Source organism: Ptychodera flava, chromosome 20 (assembly GCF_041260155.1).
Source record: "Ptychodera flava strain L36383 chromosome 20, AS_Pfla_20210202, whole genome shotgun sequence".
Taxonomy (NCBI): domain Eukaryota; kingdom Metazoa; phylum Hemichordata; class Enteropneusta; family Ptychoderidae; genus Ptychodera; species Ptychodera flava.
In genome coordinates this window covers 20,713,898-20,729,604 of record NC_091947.1, presented here as the reverse complement: position 1 = coordinate 20,729,604, position 15,707 = coordinate 20,713,898, and the positions used below count along the sequence as shown (strand labels likewise).

The following is a 15,707-nucleotide window of genomic DNA, read 5'->3' as shown; positions in this document are numbered from 1 at the left end:
CATTAGTCGGCAAAAAATTGCAAAGTCGAGTGGAATCAGCCGATTATGGTTCCTTTCAAGATTCTACGTGCTGTAAATGCCTTTAAGCGACTTTTAGGGTGTTTATTTTTTTTACAAACGACATGAGAAAATATGTTCTGAGAACGCGCCATGGCGACCTTATAAACGTGAAAATGGGCAGTCAATGGGTGAATTTGGGGGAAACGTTTTAGGCTTACGGTGAAAGCAATAGTTGCCAAAGCTGATCGATAGACTGACTGACTGACTGTTTGAATAAGTGACCGATGTAAAGTAATTCACTCGGACAAAACAGAGTATTTTCGTGGTAATAAATTCTTTCCGCGTACCAATTTACTACGGTATGCAAAAGGCATAGCGCCACTGTTGACATGGTAACAACAGTACAATGACACGAGAGAAGAACCTTTTACCTTAAGTTACTACATACCACGGACCGTGTGCACACTCAGTCACCGTCAATGGTCAGCTTTCGAGTCAACTTTTACAGACCACTTATCGATAAGCCGGTGGGAATTATCGCCCGAGGTAGGAGTGCCGTAAAGGCTTGGCCAGTCGCCGAAAAGAGGCAAAAAAAATTGGGAACAATGCATGTTAAAGTGAAACCCTTTTCTCCAGCTGGAGACGTGAAGTACGCTCGTAGGACCGCGCGAACGTCATCTGACGCTCAGATAGCACAGCTGGAATCTGCGCCATTTGCCAGGGCTGCATTTTTTCATCGATTCTCTCATTTACACTGCTTATCAGCCCACAAAGAAAAGAGGGGTGTGTACCGTTTTTCGAAATCGGCTCCTTCTAGAATGCTATTGTGTCATGTATATGATACAAAGCGCAATTACTGCCTTAGTTAGTATTCACTAAAGCTGTCCTGGCGATGGAGTGCGTATCGGAGACTGATTATACACTCAACAGCAGTTTGACATGCTAGTTCCCTCCATGAAAGCTGCAGTATACTTGAATGCTATTTAGTTGGATCACGATAAAGTTATAGTTTGATGTAGGATTGACGTGATTTTGTTTGTTCTTGTCCGGGGTCTGAACAACAGCAATTAATGCACAGAGGACAGAGAAGAGACCCATAGTATGAAACGTGTGATGAGAAAGAGCATTTTTTCAAGAAGTAACATGGAAGAAAAGCAAATTTTCGTAATTGTTTTTTTATTCAGAGTTTCTTGCGTCCAGCTATTTGGAATTTGGTACATGCTGACTTTATCATTTTTACTTCACCATGAAGGTTGTTGCTTGTTTTCGGTATATCTGAGTAACAACGATAGCTCTATCGGTAATTCGATTTCTTCGATGGTGAAATCAACTCTGACAGTAATCCGACTTGCCTGCATCAGTTGCATTTAGAGCACAAATTCAGTGGCACTTGTAGAGCGTGCTTTGGTACCCACATCTGAAGGTTACGCTCATGCTTCGATCGAGACATGCTTTTGTCACGTGTCCTATCACCAGATGCTGTTTTTATGCCGCGCGGCTGTCGCGACCTCCGATGCAGGCCCCAGAATGCAACTGCGTTGAAGCCCATCGAAGAAAAAACAGAGGGGAAACAGATTGACAACCTCGTGGAACCAAAGATAGATCTCCAATAACTGAAAGACGCCAAACCTTCGCGTCAGAGATGGGTTGTGCTCTTGTTTTTTTGGTTTTTTTGGTTTTGTTTTTGGGTTTTGTTTTTTTTTTTCTGAAACATGTACCAGACTCTTCCACACAGCCCCTCGCTGGCTACGCACTGAGACAGGTGTAGTCCGGCGCAGCGAGAAGGCTCATAGCCTCTCTCTTCGCTCGGTTTAAAAGTTATAAATTTGCAGGTGAGGACTAGTCCTGTGAGAGAATCTGTAATCGACGTTATGTCCTTTGATAATGTGACTTATATTTACCAGCATGCAGCACTGCCGTCGGCAGTGACATCTTGTAGCGATTTTTAAAGCGAGAACTCACCAATTCCCCCGTGTGGGGTGAATATATCTGATGGAATACGTGTGAACTCAAGTGATCTCAAGAAACTGTTCGTTAGATTTACAAGGGGGTCATTGTAAAAATGAGAACAAAATAGACCCAGACACAGTCCCTAAGATACACTCGACATCAATCATTCACCTGAAGGGGGTTTCAGTCTGACAGTTCTTCGGGTAGCGCGCCCTCAAGCGATATTCACCGAAAAAACTTGCTAGACCATGTAAAGCATAGACAGTGGAGAAACCTCGACTGTTTATGTTTAAAGCCAGATGTCAGATGTCAGGCAAAGAACGAATGGGGAAAAGCGCGCTCAAAACAGATAGACATTCTAAACACAGCTCAAAATCTTCTACAAGGGCATCTCAAGATATCAGTTTCCATGATTACTACCTATCCCTGATAGAGATCTTTGAAAATCACGCGATGTTCTAGCGTTAAGGGGATTTTGAAGATCATCTTAATCCTAATTCTACCGCTATCTCTGTAATCCGATGACACGATATACGATTAAGTTATAGGTCTAGATGTCGCATGATGTCTTGTTCTGCAACGATACGATTAGATGTACGCCTCGTCTGCCATTGAAAATATCTGTCTGCATTGATATATTTTGACTGTTCACGTGATTCGGCGGCGATAGAATACACCGGGCTCGTACGCACTTGAGAGCCACTGTCCTGCTTGGTTGAAAGTTTACTTGTCACCAACCAACTCCAAGTGAGCTATGTGGCGCAGACGAGTGACAATGTCTCCCGCGTGTATGTAACATCGCTCTAGACCATTTGCATGGGTTAATATTATCCACACTTACCTACTGATTTCATATGTAAATACCAATATTGACCAGGTATGCTGGGTTCGTATAGAGTTCAATGACCTTTACTCAAGCCCGTGTCCGCGTTTAATATGACTCTTTACTTTGTGTGTTACGTTTTCAGGGCTGCCCAACCACGGTTTAATAACAAGGTGATCAAATGATTAACGATTGGAACAAGAAGGATTCGGCCATCCCAGGGACTATCAAAGGGTATGTTTTATTATAAGTACTGCCGATCGATTCAACGATAATCAATAAAGACCTTATCATACAAATAGTTCCATTACTGGACTTTGCTAGACGCAATGATATTTTTTTCTAAAGAATAGGGTATTCTCCTACAGCAAAGTATGTCTTTAATCTGTCAGTCAGTATGACTTCAACTGAAAAGTTTAAATTTGTGTACATATCTAACAAAATTTTAATGCTAGAAATATTTGTTTACAATCTCTCTCTCTCTCTCTCTCTCTCTCTCTCTTCTCTCTCTCTCTCTCTCTCTCTCTCTCTCTCTCTCTCTCTCTCTCTCTCTCTCTCTCTCTCTCTCTCTCTCTCTCTCTCTCTCTCATATACACATGCATGAGCTTGTTCGTGTATATCCATAGATTGGATTGGAAGTTGTGCTGGCCTTCACTCCAGATCTTCAATTAACTCGGAATAATATATTTACTTTTACGGAACATTTCGGCCCACGGTTTCTCATATTCAGCAAGTTTGTTGCCCCTGAAATTGAGTGATAGATCAAAGTGGGGTTGCAATTACTCATGCGCGGCAACTATGCAGAGGGCTGTCGACTTAAGGTAGTATGCACCTCGAAAATGAAAGACTTAAACTTTTGCTCACACTTTCATAAATGAAACTTTCAACCTTTCTCTTACCAAATCAACGATAAAAATCAGGGGTTACCGTGCAAAGCTTGAAACAAGCGAAACAAATTGCGACATTTGAAATTCAAAATGGCCGCCATCCCTGTGATAACTCAATTAAATTTTGGAATTTCGAAAATCTAAGACGGTGAAAGTTTTTCTTTCTCCAAGAGCTTTAAAATGAGCCCCCACAAGTGGTAGATCAGAAAAAGAATTGTAGAAAAGAGTACGAATATCTGTCCCCGAGGCGCGTTCTACCTTAACCCTTTCACCACCATGGTTTGTCCCAAATCCATTGTTTTCTATGGTAAAGTTGGACCTGTATACAGGGAACTGGGGGTAAAAGGGTAAACATCGTGTATGGTTATCTATCGTGTTGTAACAAATAGCTCGTTTAGCATTTTTTTGCCTTTTTTACATTGACGTTAACCATTGCCTTTCTTTGAGGCTTGGGCTAAAATCTCTTTCATGCTTTGAATGATCCTCAGACCCATATTATCCGGTGAGCTTCTTCGTCAACACGCACAGGGATTTAATCTTCATTATGCGTATACATTGTATAGCTGTCTGTGTTTATCGAGACGGTGCTGTTGTGCACTGAGAATCATCGGACTTCAGGGTCAGCCAACTGGCTTGAATCATGGGCCTTAAAATAAAGAAATCGCAACGGGATGTTTTAACTTGTGAATGTTGTATTCTAAGGTGTTTTTGGATAAAAAATCAGAGGTGAATGAAAGCTGTTCGCAACTGTCCTTCCGCCATGTGAAAACATCCCCCTCGCCTATATTTTCCTCGGCATCTTTCCACTCACTACAACCACAACTCCCTGCTTGTGGTCTCGCTACTACAAAAGCCACCCTGCTCTCTCGCGGGTGTGCTCTCTCACTGTCATGTCATGTGGTTTGTCCCCATCAGCAAATCGCTTCAAACAACCGGATTCTACTCGCCGCTGACCCGCTCGGCTGTCGTCAATGCTGCCGCGAAAGAATAAAAACTGCACGGCCCAGCTGATAATAACACTCGGCCTCAAACCCTCTCCCTGCCTGCTGGAATGAGGACAGAAAATGCCCGTTTCTGTCCGCAAAGAATCTGATTTCGAGCACTTTGTCGCAAAGAGCCTTTTGGGCTGTCTCTGACACTTGAACCTTTTATTCCCGATGAGAAAAGTTCAAACCTGCTTTTCGGTCCTAATCATGAATGTAAGATTTGAAATTAAAGGGCTTTTAGGAATGAGAAAGACTCATGATCGCCTTTACAAACGGCAAAACAATGAAATAACATCAAAGTCATAGCTACCACACTTAAGGAGCAGGAAAGATCAAAGTTACTTTGTTCACACTACAGGGGCAACCGACCAGCCTTTTTCAAGAAATTTCGATATAGGGTTTTTCAATCTTTCCAGTGTAAATATAACATTTAAAAGCATTTGGGGCAAAAACATTTGGATGGGAAAATAAAAGCTAGTCATCAACTGGCCTCCCACCATGAGTTTAAAAAACTTTCCCTCTCCTCTACCGGCAACTAAAACTCCGGAGTGACCCTCAGGAGTGACCCTACAAGACCTCCTCACCCCCCCCCTTCCACTGCCCTCTCCCTCTCCTCTCCCACTGAAGTGTGCTATCATTCACTTTTGAACCGAAAAATCTCATTCCCGGTAAACTTTGACTGTGGTGACGTATTTTCATAAGACCAAGTTTTGCCAGCTGAAACAGGGCGATTAGGAGTTGTTTATCGGTTGGCAAGAAGAACCCGCTACTTGAAAAAATATCGAATAAGTCTGATTTAATCGCATCTGATGATACATTTCCATCTGTTCGTCACTGTGAAATTGAAACAGACATTTTCCCCGCCCACTGATGTAAGGGATGGACCATTAGACCTTGGGAGGGGGTGGTCACAATGAAATTGTGAAAATTTTTTTTTTACTATTGTAAATTTCTGAAATTTTTTTTTTCCAATTGAGATTAGCTGTGCAAATTTTTTTTTTCAGAGTAAATTTTCAGATTTATAATTTTTTTTTCTTTCGTCGCTGTCTGAAGATAAAGAGGGCAAACGTGGTGCCAAGCACCACAAGCGGCCACGCAAGTGGTCACTGGGAAGAGGTCAGGAGGGGGTGTCCCCCTGCTGCTGTTGGAGCTTTTGAAAAATAGAGATTAAAATGGTGTTATTTGGTGGCACTTGGGGAGTATTTTTTTGCAGGGGGTGGTCAGGAGGGGGTGTCCCCCTCCTGCCGCTGGAGCTTTTGAAAAATAGAGATTAAAATGGTGTTATTTGGTGGCACTGGGGGAGTATTTTTTGCGGGGGGAGGTCAGGAGGGGGGTGTCCCCCTCCTGCTGTTGGAGCTTTTGAAAAATAGAGATTAAAATGGTGTTATTTGGTGGCACTTGGGGAGTATTTTTGCGGGGGGGGGGTGGTCAGGAGGGGGTGTCCCCCTCCTGCCGCTGGAGCTTTTGAAAAATAGAGATTAAAATGGTGTTATTTGGTGGCACTGGGGAGTATTTTTGCGGGGGGAGGTCAGGAGGGGGTGTCCCCCCTCCTGCTGTTGAAGCTTTTGAAAAATAGAGATAAAAATGGTGTTATTTGGTGGCACTTTGGGAGCATTTTTTTCGGATTACACATCTTCCTCTGAAACATGGTCTTCTTGCTCCTCAGTAGCTTCGTATAGTTTTGAAAATTGACTATTTTGGTTTCCTGGCTTCCCTTTCTACTGCGTGGTGAAATGCCTACATTCACCCCACCAAACATCATGCATATCTCATGATTTACAATTGATTTTGACAAGCTGAGAAGCTAAAATAAGCTAAATAATATAGTGAAATTTGCATATTTGTGTTTTTAGAGCAATTGTTGCCCTTTTTTGATCAAAACATCTATTTCTCTGTAGCAGCATATCCAAATTGATTGGATGTGTATAGATGTGTTGAAATTTCAATATTTGTCTTTTTGGGCAATTTATGCCATTCATGGTCAAAAAATCTGTATTCTCTGAAAGGGCTTGTCCAATTTCTTTGAAATTTGCTACACAAAAACGATTAACCATGCAGATTTATTCAGTATTTGCTATCAAGAAACTTTCAAAGTTCAACCCTTTTATGTGTTTTTGTGTTGGGATTTGTTGGATAGATGGCATTCTACGTAGTGTATTGTTGAATGTTAAAACATGTGTTGCTGTTGTTATTTGAGGCTGTTTTTTGAGAAAAAAGAATTGAAAATGCCTTTTTAAAAGCAAAATAATACATAATGACTTGATATGTTGTTTTATCATTATTGACGTGTTTCTACTTGTTCACCCATTCTTGCATTCATCATTGTAATAAAATGCTGTGAAAAAAATGAAACTGATGTGGCCTGCATCTGTTTACCTTGATCTTAAAAGGCAAATACAACTTTCTGTCTTGACAACCATACCATAGTTTCAATGTTTTACCTAGTGTACCTGCTTGGTTTGTACGCAGGAAACAAGTAGAAAACAGGCTCTATAATTTCATAATTTTCAAGTGATCAGAATACAAAAGTCCTGAAAAGATAAGATAATCACAACTTCCAGTATAAGGGATACAGTCACTCTAAATGTATAAATTAAAATTAAAAATGTGCCGGGAGGATGTATTAAAAATACAGAAAGTTGCTTACTGTCGGTAAAATCTAAAAAAAATTCAAAATTTTAAAGACTTTTGCAGATTTTTTTTTACGCCTTTGTCTTCTTATTTATTTTTTTTTATTTTGCAAACTAGTTTGAAGATTTTTTTTTTTCCTAACTTTCTGCTCTGAAATTTTTTTTTTCTGTTTTTGACCACCCCCCTCCCAAGATCTAATGGTCCGTCCCTAACCGACACAGATACTGTCTTCCCCACCCACTGGTAGAATAAAGTATCTTCCCTCCCGCAATGGGACCACCTTGCGGACACCCTTTTGACGAACAGTTCCATTGGCTGCCTCTGACACGTGACTACGATAAAAAAACATCTCATTCGAAATCTCAATATCCTCATATCGAGATTATATAAGAAAAGCACAACAACTCAAAACAGCAACTTCAAACAAGATGATTACCACACAAAAGCACATTATCATATTAGCGGAAAACATAACGCACACGGATGAACAGGATCCTTGACGGATCCAAAGTGTTTTGTAAATGCCGATGAAGTGTCAACACAACATATCTGATCGACGGTACGCAGTGAAGGCTAAGTTAAAGCCAGACAATTCACATATCCAATGTTACTATAGATTAGGCTCAGCGCAGATACAGCGACAGACTAAAGTCATTTCTTTTTGAAAAAATATGTTCAATGTTGTGAAACTGAGCAGTTTCATAGTAGCTATAGTACAGAAACGGTCTTTGAAAAAAAAACAATAGCAAATCATGTTAGACACTTTTCTTCTTTTTTCTAAATGCATTTCCGGTAACCCGAACCTACCCCGACCAAGTTTACAATCCTCCGACCCCAAACGTTGTGTCTCAATTTTTAAATTCACCTGTGATTTCTCTGTTCTCAAATTGGTCGCGTCCACTTAGAAATGAAAACTGAAAAAATTCCCGACCGATCTATCAATTCTCTAAACGCAAACACGCATGTCATTTTGTCATTATAGGTTAAAAAAGCGAGTATGGCTCGGAAAGGATCGGGACAGTCTTTGCATCGTGGGAAGGCTAGTCAAAAATTGTAAAAAAAAAATATCTGCGATCGATTGACAGATCGCAATGCTGCTGCCTATTGCAAGAACAGTCGTAAAACTGGATTCTGCCGAAAGAAAATGTGTGATGCGTGCTTTACAAAATTCGAAAAAATATGACTTTGCTGTATCAAATGTTGGAACGTGAAACAATGGAAATTCCCATTTCGATCCCCTCCTTGAAATTTAACATTACTAGCGTTACTTGAACGGTGTATGGAAAAACGTGGGAAGTTCGGTTCTAGTGGGTAGCGTGCGACAATGTTTGCGTCTTCTTTGCGTCTCTCAAGCACATTTGTCTGCTCCGACCCGGATTTGCATTTCTTTTGATGCTAGTTAAAGATATTATCTTTTACTTACTTTATTCTTTCGAAAGTATTGGAGGTGGATATTCCCGCCAGCATTCAGTGATGTAAGCAGTTAGTTGATGCAGATCTTCACCTTCTGTTCCTCAGGCTGTGTTCTGGGCATGCGCGAAAATTCGAACGCCACGGCAGCTTATAGTAAAGTTTGTAGTCATCACACTCAGCCACACAAACTCGTTGTAGCTTTGCCGAACGAGCAAAAGTCTGTTCTTTCTACTGATTAACTAAGGTCAAGTCACCTTGACTCATCAGGCCTTGCAGTTGACGTCGAAAATCTTGAAAGTTAAATTTAGCACATTACAACAAAAGGTTTTTTCATATATTTTAATTCAATTCTTTGAAATGATGAAGAAACAAGCGTAGTGGGGGTCAAAGGGGGAAAACCGAGCAGATTACAGAGATTACAACCAGCCACTGTGTGACAACACCGGTTCAAAATACACACAAACAATCGTATTAATTTAACATGTGTCGTTTCTTTCGAATGACGTAATGCACACGTGTATCAACGACCACCCCTGATATAATAAGGGAATTAATGTTTCAATATGTATCTAATCGTCAACCTGTCCAGTCATATACAATTTTTGTGTATTCTGGTTCTCGTGGAATGTGTTTTTGTCTCTGTGTGTATCTGTACACTTTTAAACCAGTCCTGTCCACATTTAACAATCCGTCTGGCAGTCAGGCTGTTTTTCATGTGTGTGTACACGTGGTTGTACTTCGATCTCCTTGTGGCTACCAATTAACGACCTGTTTCATAATTGCGGAGATATGTGTGGTTTATGTGCCCAGTATCACCTGCTTCGCATGATTCTGCATCTCTGTTCATTCTTAAAACTCTCTACACCAGTCCAACTATTCTTATGAGTCGGTATGACCCTACAGTCTACCTGTACAAGTATACCGATACCCTAAATGTTGGCATTGTAATACCCTGTCTCTGCCACTGTTTCTCTCGTTGTTTCTGTTTGTTTTCCAGCGATGTATGTATTTATCTGTATTCCCTATCTGTTTGTTTGTCTTTTTGCCCTTTACTGTATATTTGTGCATGTCTGTCTTAGGCAGAGAAAGAATTATGTTCAACGGGGTAACTCATTGAGCAGTTTCATTTCCCTCGAGGACATATATGTATACTTTGGTTTGTGTGTGTGTGTGTACATATATATATATATATATATATATATATATATATATATATATATATATATTACATATATACGTATATGTATACTTTGGTTTGTGTGTACATATATATATATATATACGTATATGTATACTTTGGTTTGTGTGTATATATATATATATATATATATATATATATATATATAATATATATATATATATTGTAATGGCATATTCTGCAGAGAGTCTATAGTTGACACTTTTAAATGTGAACACATATAGTGTGACAGGAAGAGAGACTTTAGATTTGTAGGAATCAACTAACGGAGTGTTTAATCGCAAAATTAAGAAGAATGATATCAAATAGCACGGTTCTATCGCAAGTATATCAACGGCCTTTGATAATCTCTCGGCAATAAAACTTAATGTCACCTGTAATCAGCCAGAAGGTATCGATCTGTGATTGAGATATTGGCTGAATGGACGAGTATCCTGTACAAAGTTTAGAATGTCGGGAACTGTAATTATGTCCAACAAATCGCCGCGATCAAACATAATTTAATCGAACGACTCGAGCCAAGGGATCCCGGATCTTAGGAGATTAAGCTGATATGGCGAAATCTCGTCAGATCTCGCGGACTGCGAAACTGACGTGCACTCACATCCATCTCGCTACGGTAACAAGTAACGCGCTCATTACAACTTTAATAGGGGATTTTTATGAGGCCAGCGGTGTAATTAAGGACTGAGAGTACACACGCTTTGTATCGTGTTCTGGGGAGAATTGGACTTGAAAATGGTAATGGTGTGCGGCCCTTTTGAGTGCAAACATCGAGACTGAAGTCACGTGAATTGTTGGGCAATCAGTTTGATCTGATGTGTCGGTACGCTATAGTAGCTGCCGACCATCACAGGGAACGAATCAGTACTGAGTTGCTCGTCACAGATGGCCGACACTGACTTTTCAAGGGTAGCACCTCGTCTGAAAGGACCTCGTCATTTTATGGGTTAGACACCTTCAAATGTACAAGAAACCTACGTCTTAAATTGAAAACCATGAACAACCTGTGAGGCATTATTTTCTCTAATCAACAGCGTCTGCTTCGACCCAGGGACGGTACACCGAGAATGCGTCCGCCGAGACAGTCCGTGCTCCAGCCGATAGAATCGCAGAGCGTGAGTAACGTAGCTAGAACTCGTCCCTTTCTGAAAGTCCTCCCACCTGTTTTGGCAGATATCTTTCTCCTTCTTCATAAAACATACCGTCAGAGACATTTAGTATTTTGGAGGGGGACAGTTATCACGAACTCAGTAACTTTTCTACGTCATTTGCCTGGCTTTAGGTAGCCAAGTTCACAGGTACGTCCAACTAAACACAACAGTGACCCACACACAATGGACACGGCGTTGAATGAATGGCCGGATTATTGTAAAGCAAACTGGGTTTTTCTTCAAACAGCAATTGTGGCAAGACGTTCACTTCTCTGTGAGCTGTGTATCAATTCATGCTCACTGGTCTCTTTTCACAATTTAATGCAGTTGTTTACTTAACGGTGGCAGTCGATTTTCGCCCGTCAGCATTTTTTGACAGCCACGGGATAGCTGACATGCTCCTAGTTCTAGTCTGTGGCCAAGTTGACTGACAACGACACGACAACGCTATGCGTTGCGGGTTGCGCGACTTGTAAACAAAAATCTTGCCAGTCATTGTATCGGGGTTGTAGTGAGGTTGGTTTTTCCGATCAACTCGCGCTCCGTTATGCAAACGTTAGTCCAACAGCGTGGTAACCCCTTCACCAGTAATAAGGTCCTCATTGCGTAACTCAGTGGCTCAGCTCCACAGGCGCTGGCTTTTCCTCATTTGCTGTCAAAATCCTGCGGTCAAATTATATGCTTTTTTACCCCAACTATGGTAAAGAAAAAAAGATTGAGAGAAAAGAGGAAACGTCTTCAAGGTCACACGCGCCTCAAACAATAAGTTTAAACATTTGCTCAAACTTTTCCTCAGGGATCCTTTAAAGCAGTTTCATTAATAATCACGTGTCATAATCAGAGATCACGATGCAACGTCAAGGATTATAGACTGAGAAACAAATTACATAAAGTCTACCGATATTTGAAGTTCAAAATGGCCGCTGTACCCTGTCTTAGCTCCATGAAGAAAATGAGATTCTATTTTCATGAAAACAGATATTTCTTTACAGATTTTCAAAATTAAGTCCACTTAAACAGTTGATTAGAAAAAAGACGGCGAAAAATTTCAAGATCGGAAAATTTGTCCCGGGACGCATTCGACCTAAAATGTAAAATGCAGAAAATAAGCAGTATGGCAGGGGTTATGCTCGTTTGTCCAGTTGCGTGTTATCCTGACGTGTAATCCTCGGTGCCGGGACTCCATTGACAAAGAGAGACAGCTTGTTCGGCTTGGACTGAACAATTGCTCGTAAAGCCTATTTGCTTGTTTCTCATTGTAGTTGGATGGTCTTTAGCGTCGCTCGATCGATACATCCTTGAGGGGGTAGGGGAGTTGAGTTTTAAAAGATCCACCATCGGGCATTAAGAGCGAAAAATTCTTACTGCGTCGGACAATATGCTTAAAAAATATGAAAAGCGATGATATTTATCAATCGTATTGCACATCCGGCGCATTCTTGACAAATATTTTTTTAGATCCCAGTCAAACTTGCTTTTTACCTTACACAATCAAAACAAATCTCGGGATCCGAATACAAACACGAACCGTAGAAGTTATCTCCCTCCCTTCGCATATTTATTCTCATCGTCATGGAAACGACTACGACAGAGCAGCAAATGATGAACGGACCTAAAACATAAGACAAGTCGTGTATGAAGTCTCTGTTGTAAAGGCAACGTTACGTAATTCTGCGAGTTTCAAATGAACCTTTTTCTCTCGTGATGTGTAAATCCACCTGGTCCAACTACGACCAGTAGCTGAGCACGCCCTCTTTACACTAGCCCCATTTACAACGATAAGTAATACCTTCGCAATACCCATACAATGTATTCTGATGATGTACATTATGTTTTATTTCTGTGTCCCGGAATCAACATGTGTTGACGGTGTACATATGGATATGCTACAACCATCAATGGTTACACCAAGCGTAAACTTTAATCAGTTCTTCCTTTAGTTTCTATAGCAAATAGTACATTTATGGTAAAGGCGGAAAAGTTTGGGTTTTTCTCGTCTTAAGACAGCTTAAAACGCGCGTTTCAGAGAAGCAATTGACGCCCTAGTGGATATCATCTGAGCTCTAGAAGTACGGTCAAGCAATAAACGCTGGCGATTTCTTGGTCAGATGGTTTTAGATCAACCAGTTTATTGAATTTCCGAATGCTACACCGGTGTGCATATATTTGTGGTTTGAGTGTACACAATATGTATTTGTCGTGAGATAAAATCGTAACGCACAGGTGCGTGTCAGTCACACATCAAAACCTATATATAGCTGACTCAGTGTTTAAAAACTTCCTCCAGGTCAAAAGCTTGTCCACCCCTGAGCGATTCCACCGCTTTCTCCGATTGAAGTTCTGAAAGGCATCTTCTTGAATGAGAAACTGTCGTTTGCCTCAGCTTTCAGCCAGTGATACTATGTTTGTCCGTTTTTCCAGCTTCAGACGTTATTCTACATACGTCTCTAAATAAATTTATATGTACTTTACGATCCGAAAGCTTACTGTGCAGTTATGGTTACGAAGCTACGTGCGGAGTTGATCAGTTTTCAGAACTCGTCGCGACCACCTGTAAATATTGATGTAGTCTGGGTCCCTCCGGGTCATTTGCTGCGGGTAACCCCTGACACCGCAAGGGGTTGGAATAATCCTTTTACTTTCGGTAGGACGGTCAGATCAGTATGCTTATAAACGAATGCGAGTGCAAGAATTTTACAAAAATTCAACCGCTTTGAAGATATTCGCAAACTTTACAATCATTCGTTTCCTTAGAGCAGTGGACGTGCTTGCCTTTATAAACCAATGGCAGCGCCCGCAGTGGTTCGTGTCACTTAGCGACGGGTAAACAAATGCATATTTGGGTTCCAAAAACTGTCAGACTTTAATGATAGTGGAGGTCAGATGTGAAATCGATGAAGTATAGTGGTGTATTGAGCTACCTGTGTTGTCAAACACGGTTATTGATAACAAAATGTCATGGTGGCCACGAAGGATTTTTTTTGGTCTGGCAACCGAGAACAAGAAGGAAGTATTGGAAGAGGGTGTACTTGAATACTAAATATGAAATCAGAGTTCTATTTCAGAGTCTGATGTATTGATTGATGACAGCGTGGGCGAATGAATTCGCTGAGTCGGTAGAGCATTATATTTTTGGCTCTTAACCCCACTTTGAGTACATGTCTGATTTATTACCTAACTAAGCGTATACCACACACTCGACTTCAATTAATTTCAACCCAGGCTGCGTGCGCCCCCTCCCTAAATTGACTGATATCTCTACGTTCTGTACATTATGGCCTGAGCTAGGATCCGAGTCACTCTACTTGCTATAAAGAGAGTTAAGATATCGAGGTTGTGTTTCTTTGGCTGATGTAATCACTTGGTTTTCTCACAGTTTGCCGAGAAATTATGTGATTTCCCGAGTGTGTCCCGTCCGGCGTTGACCACACAATACTGAGGAATCCTGATTGAATACACGCATTGGAACAGGTAAAACATGTACAGATTGGAATGCCTTACAAAATCGCGTTCCTCAACCGTGACGAATCCGCGTATTTCATTTCAAGCTTGTCACGGAAGTATTTCAAAATTTGTCTCACTCGTCAGACGTCGTATAGCTCTCGGCCAAAAGTAAGGAGCCGTCATATTGTCATTTGAAGTGCTATTACACGGTCCGAAGGTCCTTCGAGTCTCGACGAGTACTTTGAAATGCTGATGAAGGTCGGACGTTGTCGACGACAGTGGCGCCCACCTCTCATGACGGTCGTCTTGTACGAGTAGGTCAGGTAGGGAAAACACAACAACTCGTGGTATTATTTTCTCGTGTTTTGCCTTGTTTGGGTTCACAAGGACCCAGGTGATTCATGTAGAGTTATTGCCTCTCGGACGCCCGCTTAAGTTCTGCCAACTGCAAACCCAGCGTCCACGATGTAAACATGGCTGGCCATTGCACACCTGTAAGGTCGTATTTTGACATCGAATGAACGGTTCAGAGAGACCCAGTGTGTGTGAAGCAATCGAATAAGCATGATTTGCAGACTATTTGATTCGGTCAGGAGAGTCGAGTCGGGCGAATAACAAGTGTTAGGGTAATTTTCGGTACACGGGTATCTTTTCGGCACATAAAGTGAAACACCTGTTTGGCGAGAGATGCCTAGTCTCTGTCGCCCAAAAGTTCGACATTTCCTATCCATGTCAGGGCTAGTCCGCCAAGGCTGTACGCCGCAACAGGTGTACAGGCCGTAACAACAGACCTTGCATTCGAGTATGTAAAGGGACATTTCGTACGAATCCATAAACAAGCTTCTCAGGTAGTATTTGTTTAACATCAGCTCAGTGAACTTGTTTCTTGACGTAAGATGTTCTACTGTACATGTCGCGTGTCTTTCTTGCTAGACGGTAAATCTACTAAAGCGTCAAGTGTAAGAACATAAGCTTAGTATTTTTACGCATGACTTTCAGAACAATAGTTCAAATTTCCAATCTTTATTATTCAATCTTATTCCTGGAGCAACCTCTGTTCTATACCTTATCCCTCTTTCGCTGGCAGACGCAACGCTTGCTGAAGCACGCATGACAATTAATCGCAGATCATTGCCGCTGTGCTGCACTGTGGCACCTGTATGCGAGGTAATTGTGTATGTCTGGCCATCAGTACCAGTGTTTGTATCAATGCCCACAGAG

General features: G+C 41.3%; 1 protein-coding gene across 7 annotated transcripts in view; it reads left to right on the top strand.

Moving 5' to 3' along the window:
* Positions 1-15,707, top strand: part of LOC139120291 (uncharacterized) — a 68,208-nt gene that overhangs the window by 48,721 nt on the left and 3,780 nt on the right. For 3 of the 7 annotated variants that reach the window (XM_070684598.1, XM_070684597.1, XM_070684595.1), the window contains exon 2: positions 2,919-3,007. The exons of 1 other annotated variant lie outside the window; for it this stretch is intronic. Coding sequence is in view for 1 of the 6 variants with exons in the window: in XM_070684594.1 (XP_070540695.1) it covers positions 10,959-11,006 (48 nt within the window). In the remaining 5 variants the exon portion in view is untranslated. Of the gene's footprint in view, positions 1-2,918; positions 3,008-10,494; positions 11,007-14,233; positions 14,810-15,707 lie in introns of those variants that run through there. 3 more of the 7 variants (XM_070684594.1, XM_070684599.1, XM_070684596.1) reach the window with 3 other exon arrangements.